General features: G+C 39.0%; 1 protein-coding gene across 6 annotated transcripts in view; it reads left to right on the top strand.

The window, feature by feature from the left end:
- Nucleotides 1-17,466, top strand: part of LOC133648978 (actin filament-associated protein 1-like 1) — a 70,367-nt gene that overhangs the window by 45,822 nt on the left and 7,079 nt on the right. For 4 of the 6 annotated variants that reach the window (XM_062045604.1, XM_062045603.1, XM_062045605.1 and 1 more), the window contains 14 exons: nucleotides 135-260; nucleotides 3,814-3,897; nucleotides 3,989-4,068; nucleotides 4,480-4,615; nucleotides 8,456-8,551; nucleotides 8,629-8,843; nucleotides 8,908-9,087; nucleotides 9,846-9,929; nucleotides 11,592-11,667; nucleotides 11,876-11,980; nucleotides 12,049-12,260; nucleotides 15,156-15,301; nucleotides 15,412-15,481; nucleotides 16,011-16,125. In XM_062045604.1, coding sequence (XP_061901588.1) covers nucleotides 137-260; nucleotides 3,814-3,897; nucleotides 3,989-4,068; nucleotides 4,480-4,615; nucleotides 8,456-8,551; nucleotides 8,629-8,843; nucleotides 8,908-9,087; nucleotides 9,846-9,929; nucleotides 11,592-11,667; nucleotides 11,876-11,980; nucleotides 12,049-12,260; nucleotides 15,156-15,301; nucleotides 15,412-15,481; nucleotides 16,011-16,125 — 1,723 coding nt within the window. In that variant the 5' untranslated portion in view covers nucleotides 135-136. The remainder of the gene's footprint in view (nucleotides 1-134; nucleotides 261-3,813; nucleotides 3,898-3,988; nucleotides 4,069-4,479; nucleotides 4,616-8,455; nucleotides 8,552-8,628; nucleotides 8,844-8,907; nucleotides 9,088-9,845; nucleotides 9,930-11,591; nucleotides 11,668-11,875; nucleotides 11,981-12,048; nucleotides 12,261-15,155; nucleotides 15,302-15,411; nucleotides 15,482-16,010; nucleotides 16,126-17,466) is intronic. The other 2 variants (XM_062045606.1, XM_062045607.1) reach the window with 1 other exon arrangement.

The raw sequence follows: 17,466 nt of genomic DNA, 5'->3' as shown, positions 1-17,466 counted from the left end.
TGATGGTCAGAAAAGGGAAATACAGAGCAACAGCAAAGAGACAAAAGAGACATGCATCTATTAGGGCTTGTTTAGACATTGTACCCCGACCTTTACTCTCTCTGATGACACCCTGACCTTTCACCTCGCTGCAGCAATGGAGGTGTTGGTGAGTGAGCTGAATGCACTCCTAAAGTTGCTGGACCAGGAGACTCTGAGCTCTTCAACCCAGGAGAAGAAGACCGCCGTGTGGAACCTCTTGCAGAAGATACAACCATCAGGTCAGCCACAAATAATGAAGACTATCCCAGATTAAAACATATAGTTGTGATCAAAAGTTTACATACACTTGTAAAGAACGTAATGTCATAGCTGTCTTGAGATTCCAATAATTTCTACAACTCTTTTTGTGATAGAGTGATTGTTGGTCACACAAAAACATTCATGAAGTTTGGTTCTTTTATGAATTTATTATGGTTCTATTGAAAATGTGACCAAATCTGCTGGGTCAAAAGTATACATACAGCAATGTTAATATTTGGTTGCATGTCCCTTGGCAAGTTTCACTGCAATAAGGCGCTTTTGGTAGAAATCCACAAGCTTCTGGTTGAATTTTTGACCACTCCTCTTGACGAAATTGATGCAGTTCAGCTAAATTTGTTGGTTTTCTGACATGGACTTGTTTCTTCAGCATTGTCCACATGTTTAAGTGAGGACTTTGGGAAGGCCATTCTAAAACCTTAATTCTAGCCTGATTTAGCCATTCCTTTACCACCTTTGAGGTGTGTTTGGGGTCATTGTCCTGTTGGAACACCCTATTGCGCCCAAGACCCAACCTCCGGGCTGATGATTTTAGGTTGTCCTGAAGAATTTGGAGGTAATCCTCCTTTTTCATTGTCCCATTTACTCTCTGTAAAGCACCAGTTCCATTGGCAGCAAAACAGGCCCAGAGCATAATACCACCACCACCATGCTTGATGGTAGGAATGGTGTTCCTGGGATTAAAGGCCTCATATTGCTGGGTATTGTGGCCAAACTGCTCAATTTTTGTTTCATCTGACATCACATGGACAAACATAAGACCTTCTGGAGGAAAGTTCTGTGGTCAGATTTGGTCACATGTTCAGTAGACCCATAATACATTCATAAAAGAACCGAACTTCATGAATGTTTTTTGTGACGAACAAGTATGTGCTCCAATCACTCTATCACAAAAAATAAGAGTTGTAGAAATTATTGGAAACTCAAGACAGCCATGACATTATGTTCTTTACAAGTGTATGTAAACTTTTGACCACAACTGTACATGCAATGTGACCTCAGTGTTCCTTTTTTATGATTCGGTTTCTAACACTTTTTTTATTTCTTTAAGTTGCCACTGTTGTAGTATGGCCAAAAATTGCGCATAACAAACTCGTCCGTCTGCCCTATAGAATCAAGTGCCCAAACAAAGAATCCCACATGTTGGTGACTAAGTAACTTTTTTTTTTTGTCTGACTGCAAAATAACTCACCATGGGGCCAAAGATGATCTGTTAAGGCTACAACCCCAGGATGCAGAGACAGAGGCGACATGCAGGAAAACATGTCTTTAATCATGCTCACACAGAGCAAATCTACACCCAAAATAAAAAAAATGCATCTAACATACAGATTACACTCATAATTGTTAAGTAATGAACCAGCGTTGTCTGTCACTTTAACTGCTTAAGAACCCTGCTGATTAGTAATTAGAGCTGCACACCACAGCCTCCCCAGACAGGTGTAAAAAGAATGTATTCAATACAAATCACAGAACCGGAACTAATGGCAAACAACATGAAAAGCAAATGAAATACTGGTAAAATGTATGTTAAATGTTCATTTATCCATTTCATTCATCAATCAAATATATCTCACATTGTTTTCTGCATGTAAAATTACAATGATTCTCTATAAATCGTGTTTTATAATTTTATCTTTGGGTGTCTGAAAATGTTTTATTTAATTTACGTAATTGGAAAAATGGTTTAGTTTTTCCTATGATTCGGTTTTCATCTGACCTTATGGAAAAAATTACAGTACGACCTCTATTTACGAGGTTTGGTTCTTCAATATGTTTCGCAAACCGAAAAGTTTGTATAGTGAAGCAGAGTTCCCCATAAGAATCAATGTAAACATTAATATTTGGTTCTAGCTTTGACAAAAGTCCCTATTTTAGTAATAAAATGCACACTTTGAAGACAAGTATGTTGTATATATCAATCAAACATAACAAGTGGGTAAAGGCTCAAAAATAATTTCCATTCAAACATTACAGCAAACTTAAATGTCTAGTGGTGCACACGCACACACACACACACACACACACACACACACACACACACACACACACACACACACACACACACACACACTCACACACACACACACAGGTTCAAGTCTTGTTGGTATGCTCCAAACCAAAAAAAGGAAAATAATTTTACCTTGTGTCTGGGAATATTTATGGCATTGATTAATTAATACACTGGGTACTGGTACTCTGAGTGTTGGAGTGCCAAACAAGCAGTGGCTTCACGCAGTCACCGCTAGCGTTAGCACAAACTAGCAGTGTGAGGCGATCCTTCATCGGCTTGTGTCACGGTTGTGCCTTCTCCTTCGATGTAGTCTGCACAAAAAATCATCGGCTGCCCCCTCCCCTCCCTGAAGGATTTACACAACTCCCGCTGCCTCAACAGAGCAAAAAGCATCACTAAGGACATCACACACCCTGGCTTCCACCTGTTCGACCTGCTACCATCGGGCAGGCACTACAGGTGCACCAGTGCCAGAACAAACAGGCTCAGACACAGCTTCTTTCCCAGAGCTGTCACCATCTTGAACTCTATCTTATAATAATAATTCACCCCTATACAATATCCTACCCTAATACCCTACTGTGCAATATTACCCTTTGAGTGCAATACATCCGACACTGATTGTTATTTATTACTCCGGTACTCTTGTCTTGTTCTGTATATTGTACAGTATTCTGTATTTCTATAGTGTTTTGTATATTGTACAGGATTGCTTATTATTCTTATTGGATAGTAGTCTGTTTATTTCAATTGTTATTTTTTTCTTTATTACCTCTTGTGTAATTTATTTTTACCCCATATTTGTTCCCACTACCGCACCTTAAGTTGGAGTCCTTAATCTCGTTATTTGCAAATATAATGACAATAAAGTCCATTCTATTCTATTCTAACAAACGTTCGCTGTGGCATCTTTTTCGGTCTCCTCGCAATTAATGACTTGCTGTGGAACAAATCCTCTTTCACTGATAAACTCCTCGAACTGAGGGGGCCGCGAGCCGGGGGCTAACTAGCTAAAATGCTAGCTGTATAGCTTGTCTAGCAACTCAAAGTTAAACAGCAAGACTGTGAGAATCTGGACTCATTTAAAGCGTTTTTGATCACATAAAGTGATCTCTAAGATGCTCTGACCGGCGTAAAATACAGCAATCCCGGAAATAAACAAGTCAGAAGTGCCGCTCAGCGTCGAAGATCTTCGAAATGGTCGCGCCTGTGTGTATAACAGAATAACAGGTTTTGACGTAGGGAGCCCTGTCTCTTCAAAATGGCCATGCCTGCGTGTACAAAAAGTAATGTCATCAAAATGGTAGACCCCGAAGCAAAATGAATGAATGTATGAACGAAACATTCGTACGCCGAGACATGGTCTATTTGGCACGATATAAAGATTGTTAACTGTAAGAGACGTAAATAGAGGCGTTTGTGAATCAAGGTACTAACAAAAACTGAGGTATGAGTGTACTTAAGTGAGCTTGAAGTGGTTTGTTGCCTTGTTCATCCAGTTTCAGGAACAGACTACATCTACATGAACTCAGCAATGTACAGGAATGGCACCAGCTTTGTTGAGTCCCTCTTTGAGAAATTTGGTGCGTTTTTAGTTCTAACATGGAGCATATAGTGCTTCATCCACGTACACGAGGCCTGTTTTAACCTTTTAACATCTGTTGTCATTTACAGACTGTGAGCTTGGAGACTTAAAGGATGTTACAGATGATTTGAGGCAAGACAAAGACACACAGACCGAGACTTTGAAACAGGTTAGCCACCACTTTTTTTCTCTACCGTAAACTCAGGTTAAAATGGGGATGTCTTTGAGCATACAAAAGGTGCTAGTGTGACAACACCCTAAAGATAATACATCTGAAATACCTATTTGCATGTAGAACATGACATGTGACTCTCCACGCTATTTAAGATGCCTGATAGTGATTTCGGCACTCCTTACTGCAAATGACTGAAGAGGCCTTAGGGAAGAAAAAAACAACCTATTCCATGTTGCGGGGTTTTCCATATGCACAGGCTGAAGATTTAGGGCTCCACCCAGACAATTATTTATTCTGTGTAATGTATCTCTCTAATGACATAGCACTTCAGCATGGAACATGCAAATCGTTGATAGTTATTTGGGACATGTAAGACGTACTATATTCGTCTATCTCCCCTCTCAGAACTGTGGAGACTCCTCAACTGTACATTCAGCAGACTGTCCTCCCCCTCTGCCCACAACGCCTCCCCCAGAGGAGTATTATGAGGAGGCAGTGCCACTAAGTCCGGGCAAAATGCCAGAATACATCATCACAAGAGGTAAGCAACCCTGTCTTGACTCAACTTGTTTCCCTTAATGATGTCACATTCCAGTTATGAATCAGTAATTAAACTACTGTCCATAAATATATACACATAATGATAATAATTATACATTAACATTGGTCTTCTGAGGACTTTGAGGTATTTCAAATGCTTGAGTTTTGAATAAGGTGCTGAATATCAGTTGAGATTAGAACAATATATTATTTGTAGCGGTCTTGTTCAAGCATGCAAAAAGAAATACCATATTGGATACATAAAAACGATTTACTAAAGAGTCATGATAATCAGTGTGTGAATGGGTGAATGTGACGTACAAACCCCGTTTCCATATAAGTTGGGAAATTGTGTTAGATGTAAATATAAACGGAATACAATGATTTGCAAATAATTTTCAACCCATATTATATTCAGTTGAATATGCTACAAAGACAGCATATTTGATGTTCGAACTGATAAACAATTTTTTTTTTTGCAAATAATCATTAACTTTAGAATTTGATGCCAGCAACACGTGACAAAGAAGTTGGGAAAGGTGGCAATAAATACTGATAAAGTTGAGGAATGCTCATCAAACACTTATTTGGAACATCCCACAGGTGTGCAAGCTAATTGGGAACAAGTGGGTGCCGCATTTTTATGTGGGTATAAAAACAGCTTCCCAAAAAATGCTCAGTCTTTCACAAGAAAGGATGGGGCGAGGTACACCCCTTTGTCCATAACTGCGTGAGCAAATAGTCAAACAGTTTAAGAACAACGTTTCTCAAAGTGCAATTGCAAGAATTTTAGGGATTTCAACATCTACGGTCCATAATATCATCAAAAGGTTCAGAGAATCTGGAGAAATCACTCCACGTAAGCGGCATGGCCGGAAACCAACATTGAATGACCGTGACCTTCGATCCCTCAGACGGCACTGTATCAAAAACCGACATCAATCTCTAAAGGATATCACCACATGGGCTCAGGAACACTTCAGAAAACCACTGTCACTAAATACAGTTCATCGCTACATCTGTAAGTGCAAGTTAAAGCTCTACTATGCAAAGCGAAAGCCATTTATCAACAACATCCAGAAACGCCACCGGCTTCTCTGGGCCCGAGATCATCTAAGATGGACTGATGCAAAGTGGAAAAGTGTTCTGTGGTCTGACGAGTCCACATTTCAAATTGTTTTTGGAAATATTCGACATTGTGTATCCGGACCAAAGGGGAAGCGAACCATCCAGACTGTTATCGACGCAAAGTTCAAAAGCCAGCATCTGTGATGGTATGGGGGTACATTAGTGCCCAAGGCATGAGTAACTTACACATCTGTAAAGGCACCATTATTGCTGAAAGGTACATACAGGTTTTGGAACAACATATGCTGCCATCTAAGCGCCGTCTTTTTCATGAACGCCCCTGCTTATTTCAGCAAGACAATGCCAAGCCACATTCAGCACGTGTTACAACAGCGTGGCTTCGTAAAAAAAGAGTGCGGGTACTTTCCTGGCCTGCCTGCAGTCCAGGCCTGTCTCCCATTGAAAATGTGTGGCGCATTATGAAGCGTAAAATACGACAGCGGAGACCCCGGACTGTTGAATGACTGAAGCTCTACATAAAACAAGAATAGGAAAGAATTCCACTTTCAAAGCTTCAACAATTAGTTTCCTCAGTTCCCAGTCGTTTATTGAGTGTTGTTAAAAGAAAAGGTGATGTAACACAGTGGTGAACATGCCCTTTCCCAACTACTTTGGCATGTGTTGCAGCCATTAAATTCTAAGTTAATTATTATTTGCAAAAAAAAAATAAAGTTTATGAGTTTGAACATCAAATATCTTGTCTTTGTAGTGCATTCAATTGGATATGGGTTGAAAAGGATTTGCAAATCATTGTATTCCGTTTATATTTACATCTAACACAATTTCCCAACTCATATGGAAACAGGGTTTGTACATTGTAAAGTGCTTTGGGTATCATGCTGGTATATCCATCCATCCATTTTCGACCGCTCATTCCTTTCGGGGTCGCGGGGGGCGCTGGAGCGCGGGGGGCGCTGGAGCGCGGGGGGCGCTGGAGCCTATCTCAGCTACAATCGGGCAGAAGGCGGGGTACACCCTAGACAAGTCGCCACCTCATCACAGGGCCAACACAGATAGACAGACAACATTCACACTCACATTCATACAGAACATTTACCATTTAGCAAACAAAAACAACATGTCAGGATTTGATTTATTATACTGAAAACTAGTGAGGAGAGGTACGATATTTAATAAAACTACTTCTACATTAATGAAATAGTAAATTATTTTGGGTCCATTAAGTAGTAATTAATTAATTTACTTAGACCTATTCTAGTATATTACAACAACCTGGTATATCGTGTATTATAAATATAGTTTATAACAATAACATTCTGACTAAATAGTTGTTCGTTAAAAATAAATATTTTATGAAATAATGACATACATTTTTGTGTTTGTGGTTTCCAAATCAAATTTGTTTGTTTATTAGGGATGTAACGGTATTATATATACTGCAATGTTTCGGTTTCAAAATATCCTGAGTAATACCGTGACGTGTGACAGTATCAAAAAAAAAACGTGAGTGTCGTTTTTTTCTCGCGTTTAAGCGTTGGTCGGGTCTGTAAATACAAACTACATATCCCAGAATCATCTGTGCAGCACGAGAACAGCAAGGTGGGGGTGTGGAAGGTCGTAAGCAGGAAGTGAAGTGTATTCATAGTACATAAAATAAATAGTTTTTTGGACATTAATTCTGTTCATAACTGGATGAGTTATGTTGCTAACAAACAGACAAACAAGCCCAGGCCAAAACATAACCTCTTTGGCGCAGGTAAAAATGTGTGTTCTCCAAATTGAAGTGCGCCACTTTTGTTTTGAGTGTTTCCAAGGCGACACAGAGCCAGCCTGTCTCGTCGTACCACACGGCAGGAAATCACCCCCAAAAATTAAAATAAACTGCGGGAAATACGAATAAACTAAAAAGCGACTTGATACATCCTCAATCCATCCATTTATTTTTTTACCGCTTGTCTGTCGCGAGGGGGGCTGGAGCCTATTCCAGCTGCACTTGGGCGAAAAGAAGGGCTGGACAAGTCACCACCTCATAAACTGTCACACAGAAACGCTATTTGAAGCCAGCGTATTTACATTATTAAAAGTTATATTATTAGTTAACTTTTCTGAGAAACAACATTTTGCAGACTTAAATAAAAAATGACCACTGTAGAGCACACTGCTTCTCATAATGTAAAGGTTGAAGGACACTAAACTGTACGTTGTTGTTTCACACTTGTTACACTGGATGTTTACATTGTTACTTTAAAGACATCAACTGTAAGTTATTCTTTCAAATATTTACTTGAAACATAACCCTGCACTATTATTTGCACTTAAAATTACTTGTTTGGAGTAAAAAGTATGATCAGAACATTTTAGCATTATGTGTGTGTTCAATTACAGTAAGCGTGTTTATCCTAAACATTCCTGCCATTTAATTTTACACACTATGTTATTTTAACAAGCTTTTTTTAACGTATACCGTGATAAAATCATACTGTTAGGTTTGATACTGTTACATCCCTATTGTTTATTGTTTAATATGTCTACTTTATTAATGATAATGAAGTAACATATTTTTGTCAAGAATATACTGTGTATATGTTCTGTCATTTATCTTTCAGGAGTGGAAAAAGGTTACAAAATAAACTCTAAAGTGCTTCGGTAGTGCTTAAATTTGTGCAAAGATGTGGTACATGAACCCAGAATTATAACATATAGCATTGTCAGTCAAAGTATGATAAAGCTAAAAATATTTGTATTATGTCAGTTCGGCCTAGCCCTCCTAACTCCATAGAGGATGGATATGAAGATGCAGATAGCAACTACCCAACAACGCGCATCAACTCCCACCGCAAAAACTCCTGTGAGTTCAAAACAATTTCCATGAATTCATCCAGTAGTCAAGCGTAGAATTGATTTGATCTTTTTCTGCTGTCTTAGATAATGATTCAGACGCCCTGAGCAGCTCCTATGAGTCGTACGAGGAAGACGAGGAAGAGAGGAGCCCCGGTGTGCAACTCACACATCAGTGGCCCTCGGACGAAAGCTCCATGCCCCCTACCAGAGACTGCCGCATCTGTGCTTTCCTGCTACGCAAGAAACGCTTCGGCCAGTGGGCCAAACAGCTCACTGTCATACGAGAGAATAGATTACAGGTAATAAAATGCCAGAGATGAGTCCCTGATGGCACATTAGTAATTATGACCATCCTTTCTTCAGTGTTATAAGAGCTCTAAGGACACTTGCCCCTATGTGGACCTGCTGCTGACCCAATGCACGGTAGTCTATGCGCCGAAAGACAGCAAGAGGAAACACCATGAACTCCGGTTCACTTTACTCAACGGAGATGCTCTGGTGCTGGCTGTGCAGAGCAAGGAGCAAGCGCACAAATGGCTCAGGGTAAATCCAACAAAATATTGTATGTTTACACTCAATGTGCACTTAAATAATGTGAGAATATGATTTTTATTGGGGTTGGCGCATCATACTGACAGCTTACTTTCCTTATTAAGCTGAGTGGGATGGGCAAGATATTATTATAAACACCTCTTATACAGTTTAAAATTACAGTATTGTGCTAAACTCAGGCTGAAAATGCATGAGAGGCAATAAAAAGTTTGTTTCTAGCATAACTTGTGTACCAAAGATTTAACATGGCTAATTTTGAACATTGGTGTGTTCTACTTGGCGAGGCTGCTGTATGTCATGGGTAGGTGGCTTCCTAGAAGGGGCTTGTGTTCAAACAAACTGGGCCAACCATGTCAGCTACACCCAACACATTTTCACAACAAGAGAAAAACTTACAAAAGCAGTGTTTAGAAAAGCATATGATTTCTCCTTACTGGTTCCACAAACAGGAATAAAACAACTACCATAGCATCTGTTTTTTTATCCTTTCGTTTTGTGCACATGCATGCACATTTGCGCAAGGAAGCCATGATTGACAGCCTTATTCGGCCCGAATGGCAGTTTTTACAAAGTACCCGGTAATTGTGACAAATAACACACATTTTTTTGTTAGAAATGTTCTTATAAAATGTGTACCTAATAAACAGGAGCTGTGATCCATGCAGAAATGTATAAACACAGCCATCCGTCTTGGTGACGTCTGCTGAAAGAACATGCATAGAGCAACACGAATAAAATATCCTTTCCAGGTTGTCAGAGAGGTGAAGGGCCAATGCACAGGGCCGGAGGTATCTGCATCACCTGTCATTTCAAGAAAAACTGAACTTGACAAGGTGAGTCAAAGGGTGAGAGGACGTTTATGTTCTCTGTCATTTGTTCCCACAAATTATACATCTTATTCACAGTTGAGGTGAGGAAAGTCAGCTACAAGCAGCAATTATGTTGTCGCCATCCATTTTGCTAAGCAACTGTAGGGTTTCCACGGTAAACATCACAACCTATGTTTGATCGGCAGAACAAAGTCGAGGTGTGCTATACATGTTATTGTTAAGATACTAATAATAGGGCTAGGTGTGAGTCAGTGATGGACTGGGTATCTTCTTTGAAGGTTAGCAATACCATCATAAAATAAATCCCCGGAAAGAAGGGGAGGAAACCAGGTAGAAAAAAAGTGTGCTTTCCTAGTTTGGACTACATGTGAAAGTGAGAGACTCCAGAGATAGATGTGTAGAACAAGTATAGAAGTTGTTGTTTCCACCCTTGGCTACACTTGTGTCTTTGCACTAGACGCTAGCCTCCAGTTGCTTCGGAAGGCTCTATGTTGTTGATCGGGTTGTGGAGCAGAAACCATCTCGGTAAATAAATCAAACTACACTGCAAAAAGTCAGTGTTCAAAAACAAGGAAAAAAAATACAGAAATTAGGGGTATTTTATTTGAACTAAGCAAAATTATCTGCCAATAGAACAAGAAATTTTGGCTTGTCAAGACTTTCCAAAACAAGTAAAATTAGCTTCAATGAACCCAAAAAAACCTTAAAATCAGTATATTCTCACTAATAACAAGTGCACTTTTCTTGGTAGAAAAAAAAAGAGACCTTTTTGCTCAATATGTTGAAAAATATTCTTAAATGTAGTAAATGCTAGTGCCATTATCTTGACATAATGATATGCGCTCGGCATTACATTTCTTGAAACCAGCAAACTTATACTAAAAACTAATTTATTGTTCTTAATGGAAAGGCAACAAGGCAACCGCTTGTTACTCTCGGGTCTCCTAGCCGCTCAGGCAAATCATATGGTCTAAAAATGCATTTTTCCATCGATAACATGACATCATCGCGCCAAGTGCATGCCCTTTCAGTCAATTAGTGCGCATATGTACAGCCCGGCCCCCGGCCAAAAATGTTTTAATTGTAATTTTGAAGCATTCATCTGAATGTGCATGAACTATTTCTGTTCATAATTGTTAGAAATGTCACATCTTAAATGTTTAAATATTAACTGTCAGTTTACTGTACTGTCCCAACTGTACTACTATATTAGTACGTGTTTTCTATTGTTTCATTGAAAATAAAACAGCAAAGTCCATTTGGCTGTCATCCGTTTTAATTATGAGACAAAATTGTGTCAAAGCCCTGATTTTTTTTTTCATGCTTGAAATAAGAAATTATTACTTTAAAAAAAGTAGTTTTACACTTGTGAGTGTTGATGACACAGCTTTGCAACAGTTGATATTCTAGTTTCAAGCATGTTTTACTCAATATAGGTCATAAAATCTCAGCTACAAGCTGAAATATCTTACTGAGATCATTTAGGACCAAAACCCTTAAAACAAGTAAAACATTCTAACATAAAATCTGCTTAGTGAGAAGAATTATCTTATCAGACAGAAAATAAGCAAATGTCACCCTTATTTGAGATATTTAATCTTACTTAGATTTTAGTTTTTGCAGTGCACTTACAGTTTGTGTCTTTGCATGTTTGCTCTTACTCAGAGGTTGTCTGCTGAGAGGAACATTTCAGATTCAGACAGTTTTGGTGTATCAACGGGGGAGAACTGCAGAGACAACGGTGAGAATAAAAGACCTTGATATTTTACTGTACAGGTTTAACAGATGCAGCAGGATCTGGAAAATGCATCTTGCTGATAGTACGATGGCAAAAATTATACAAAGAAAATCACCACAATATTTGATTGGTTTATTGATATATTTTTTTATGAAACATGCATTAATGTCTACTAGACAAGATAAGAGTACTTTAAGCATTTATCTTGCAGGTAAGGTGAAGCGTGGGGCTTTTGCTGCAGGCCGAAAAATCACACGCATCATCAGTTTCTCAAAGAAGAAGGTTTCTAGAACAGCCTACACTGACCCTCGGCAAGGTGAGAGGCCGCTTTACTGTGTCACTTCAGGTCACCACCTCTGCATCATTACTTTTGTGTGTATGCAGGTTATCTGTCAGTACTTGTCAACCAAGACTGGCAAGAGCACTGGTGCTGTGTGTGCAGAGGCTTCCTGCACTTCTACCAAGACAGAGGCGACCATCAGACCTCCCTGCCATCCCTCCCGCTGCATGGCTGCGAGGTGGTGCCAGGGCTTGGACCCAAACATCCAATTGCCTTCCGTATCTTACGTGCCAGCACCACAGTGGCTGCTCTAGAGGTGAAAACCGTTTTGTTACTAATTCATAGTTACTCCTTCTACTGCAGAGATGTTAAAAGTCAGACATTATTACTAAAATCTAATTGCTTGATTTTTTTTGTGGTAGATATTAGGTTTGTACGGTATTAGTATAGTACCCGCGATACTAATGAATAATTTTTGGTACTATATCGCCTCTGAAACGTAGCGGTCCCGCATCCCCCCGCTCCCGCGTCGTCGTCACGTCATGACATTATGGTTTTACGAACAGAGGAGCATGCTCGGTAGCACACAATCACGGAATACTTACCGTATTTTTCGGACTATAAGTCGCTCAGGAGTATACGTCGCACCGGCCGAAAATGCACAATAAAGAAGGAAAAAAACATAAATACGTCGCACTGGAGTATAAGTCGCATTTTTGGGGGAAATTGATTTGATAAAACCCAACACCAAGAATAGACATTTGAAAGGCAATTTAAAATAAATAAAGAATAGTGAACAACAGGCTGAATAAGTGTACGTTATATGACGCATAAATAACCAACTGAGAACGTGCCTGGTATGTTAACGTAACATATTATGGTAAGAGTCATTCAAATAACTATAACATATAGAACATGCTATACTTTTACCAAACAATCTGTCACTCCCGATCGCTAAATCCGATGAAATCTTCCTCCCCGGTGTCGCCTCTGGTATGTCCTTTCTTTCTGCTGCTCGATTGCCGTTCTCTGCTGCATATTTCACTACGTCCAGCTTGTAATCTGCAGTATATGATTTCCTTTTCGGTGCCATTTTTGTTCACTCCTTCTCAGGTTTTATAAGTTACCGCCAATGTTGAAATGATCCATTTTCCTAGGTACGGACATAGTAGCATATAGCATCTTTTTTTTCACTATACACCGCCATCATGACCCACAATGCACTTGTGCCATGACCCGCCCCCGCATAATTTCTATTGGTTGACGTGTGTGTGACGACTGCTGACGTGTGTGTGACGATTGCTGACATTTGCTTCGTCTCTTCCGTGAATTAGATGAATAATATTATTTGATATTTTACGGTAATGTGTTAATAATTTCACACATAAATCGCTCCGGAGTATAAGTCGCACCCCCGGCCAAACTATGAAAAAAACTGCGACTTATAGTCCGAAAAATACGGTACAAGCAGACAGTGTGTAGACAGAAAAAGGGAGAACGGACGCATTTTGGCTTAAAAAATAAATATAAAGGTGAAGTTATAACACTGAAACGCCCTCAGGAAAATCCGCCGTCGGCAGTGTTTTAGCTACTTCTAAATCACTAATCCTCGCCTCCATGGTGACAAATAAAGTACGTTTCTTACAAGTATCATCCCTGCAGGACGAGTAATAGTTAAACATGCTTCACTACACACCGTAGCTCACCGGCGTCACAATGTAAACAAACGCCATGGGTGGATCTATATCTAACATCCACTGTAATGATAAATGGGTTATACTTGTATAGCGCTTTTCTACCTTCAAGGTACTCAAAGCGCTTTGACACTATTTCCACATTCACCCATTCACACACACATTCACACACGGATGGCGGGAGCTGCCATGCATGGCCCTAACCACGACCCATCAGGAGCAAGGGTGAAGTGTCTTGCTCAAGGACACAACGGACGTGGCGAGGTTGGTAGAAGGTGGGGATCGAACCAGGAACCCTCAGGTTGCTGGCACAGCCACTCTACCAACCGCGCCACGCCGTCCCCAGATATCATGTACAGGCATGTATCTAGTCGATACTACTATGATTACGTCGATATTTTTTGGCATCACAATATTTTCTTTCGTTTTTTTAAAATGTATATTATGTTTATAAACTCAGGAAATATGTCCCTGGACACATGAGGACTTTGATTATGACCAATGTATGATCCTGTAACTACTTGGTATCGGATTGATACCCAAATTTTTGTGGTATCATACAAAACTAATGTAAAGTATCAAACAAGAGAAGAATAAGTGATTATTACATTTTAATTAGAAGTGTAGACAGAACATGTTAAAAGAGAAAGTAAGCAGATATTAATAGTAAATGAACAAGTAGATTAATAATTAATTTTCTACCACTTGTCCTTAATAATGTTGCCAAAATAGTAGAATGATAAATGCCACGATATCTTACTGCAAACGTCAGCAGATTAATTAGGAGCCTTTGTTTGTTTACTCACGACTAAAAAACAAGTTGTCTTGTATGTGCACTATTTTATTTAAGGGCTTAACTGCAATAAGAAACATATGTTTAATGTACCCTAAGATTTTTTGTTAAAATAAAGCCAATAATGCAATTTTTTTGTGGTCCCCTTTATTTAGAAAAATATCTAAATAATTTTAGTACCGGTACCAAAATATTGGTATCGTTACAACACTAGTAGATATACATAAAGTATCATACATACGTTTCAGAGCATGAGGCCTTTCAGTGGTGACTTAACCTCTTAAGGCCCAAGCTGTTTTGTTTACATGCTTTTTTTATTTTTCTTTGCTATTTGGGCTTATTGGACCCTAATTAGAATAAAAACTAAAAATCATCTTTTAATATGATGTACTTAGTCCATAAGTACACAAACGTGTACTTCATGTGTAGTGACATGCAATTTTTTTTTTACACTTTTTTTTTCCAAATTCCATTGTATGTTTTACTCTTCTGACACCACCAGATAGCAGTATAAGTGTCCATATGTCGGCATAAGACCCCAATTCAGTAGTGTACACAATTTTGGAAATAAGAGCTAAAAGGTGCTGTCCACGCATGTGGCCACTAAGGCCTTTAGAGGTTAAATGAATCCGTAAAAAGGACAACATTGCATAGCTAATGTACAACATGACAACTTCCATAGTCCTAATATTGATGAAAAAAAATGTTTTGTGTTTATTTTCAGGCAGCAAACTCAGAGGAGCTTGGGAGATGGCTTGGGGTTCTCTTGGCAGAAACCGGCTGCACGACAGACCCAGAATCGCTGCATTATGACTACGTAGATGTGGAGACCATCGCCAATATTCGAAAGGCTGCACGCCATTCCTTCCTGTGAGTTGGACAGTTTTAGGGGTGATGGGTGTGTGCCGAAAATATCTGTGCAAAGTCAAAAAAAATGCCACACACGTGACCCCTGACCTCATGACCTCTTTGATACTTAGGTGGGCCACAACTTCAGGCGGTAACACAGACTCTATAACATACGATGAGGTCCCTACTGAGGACATGCAGGTGAGAGTCGCATGAACACACGCATACACTCAGACAAAAACACAACTATTGATTAAATATACATATAAGCATACACAAAATCAATACAATGTATTAAATATGAAATACATGTTGAGCTGCATTTGTTGGTGGGAGATTTTGCCAGCATAGTCAAATATTGTGATCAGCTTTAATGTGGCATTATTAAAGGCAAATGAGGAACTATCGGTAATAAAAAGTAGCTCTGTGATATGACATCAGTGACGGCCTGAGAAATGAGTGTGTGTTCATGTGTGGGTGTGTGTGTCTGTGTGAGAGTGAGAAAGACCAGCCATTACTGTGGTGACGAGAAGGCAAGAGGTCACAGCAGTTTAACATCCAGTAAACCCCTCAATCCTCGCTGCTGACATGCATTTAAACACACTGCTTTACACCTACAGCTACAAACACCTTTGCTGTCTAAAGCCTATAAATCTAAAGGAGACTTTCCTCCATGACTGAATATTTGAACCTTTTGCACCCTGTTCCTCCCCTTACTGTGTTCCTCCAGTCTATGGAGAACTGCCGGCAGCAATGTGGGAACCAAGGGAAGCGGCGCTCCAGTTTCTCCAGCAGCGATTCTGACAAAACCAAGCCGTTAAACTCCTTCAAACGGACAGGATCAAGTAAGTGTTTGGTTGCATTTCTATAGTAACTGAGCCACTGTATGTGCTGAGCATATTTATGTAAAGGATACTGTCCAGTAGGGATGGGTACCTTTCACATTTGAATCGACACGTTAGCAATTCCCAGTAACTGGAAATCGATACCGGTACCAATTTTCGGCACTCCTGTGTGTTCACGTGTTGATAAATGTTAATTTGTTTAATAATAAAGTACGGTTCCCCTAATTAACATTTAACATTGAGTTGATAACTGCGCTGTCCAGTTCTTATATGTTTATTTGGTAACACTTTAGTATGGGGAACATATTCACTAGGGGTGTGGGAAAAATCGATTCAAATTCAAATCGCGATTCTGACGTTGTACGATTCAGTATCGATTCTCATTTTTCAAAAATCGATTTTTATTTTTTTATTTTTTTTAAATTAATCAATCCAATACAATAATACAAAGCAATACCATAACAATGCAATCCAATTCCAAAACCAAACCCGATCCAGCAACACTCAGAACAGCAATAAACAGAGCAATTGATAGGAGACACAAACACGACACAGAACAATCCAAAAGTAGTGAAAAAGTAGTCAACATAGCAGTGATTAAAAAGCCCTCATTGACATTATCATTGGACATTTATAAAATAAATAAAATAAAAAAAAGAACAATAGTGTCACAGTGGCTTACACTTGCATCGCATCTCATAAGCTTGACAACACACTGTGTCCAATATTTTCACAAAGATAAAATAAGTTATATTTTTGGTTCATTTAATAGTTAAAACAAATTTACATTATTGTAATCAGTTGATAAAACATTGTCCTTTACAATTATAAAAGCTTTTTACAAAAATATACTACTCTGCTTGCATGTCAGCAGACTGGGGTAGATCCTGCTGAAATCCTATGTATTGAATTAATAGAGAATTGTTTTGAATCGGAAAAATATCGTTTTTGAATCGAAAAAATCGATTTATAATCGAATCGTGACCCCAAGAATCGATATTGAATCGAATCGTGGGACACCAAAAGATTCACAGCCCTAATATTCACCATTAATTAGTTGCTTGTTAACATGCAAATTAGTAACATATTGGCTTGTAATTAGTCATTATTAAGTACTTATTAATGCCTTATTCTACATGGCCTTATTATGCAACCAGTAAGCCATTAACTAAGAGTCTTCCCTCAATAACCTCAGAATTATTGCTTAATTAGTAACGCTAACCCTTATATGTTCCCCTGGTGTCCAAATAACTCTAAATTAAGTCTTTGTTACTTAGAATATGTTCCCCATACTAAAGTGTTACCGCTTATTTTTTTACACTTCTAAGTCCCATTCGCAAG

This window comes from Entelurus aequoreus, linkage group LG04, assembly GCF_033978785.1.
Source record: "Entelurus aequoreus isolate RoL-2023_Sb linkage group LG04, RoL_Eaeq_v1.1, whole genome shotgun sequence".
Lineage (NCBI taxonomy): Eukaryota > Metazoa > Chordata > Actinopteri > Syngnathiformes > Syngnathidae > Entelurus > Entelurus aequoreus.
This window is presented reverse-complemented; position numbering and strand designations above follow the sequence as displayed.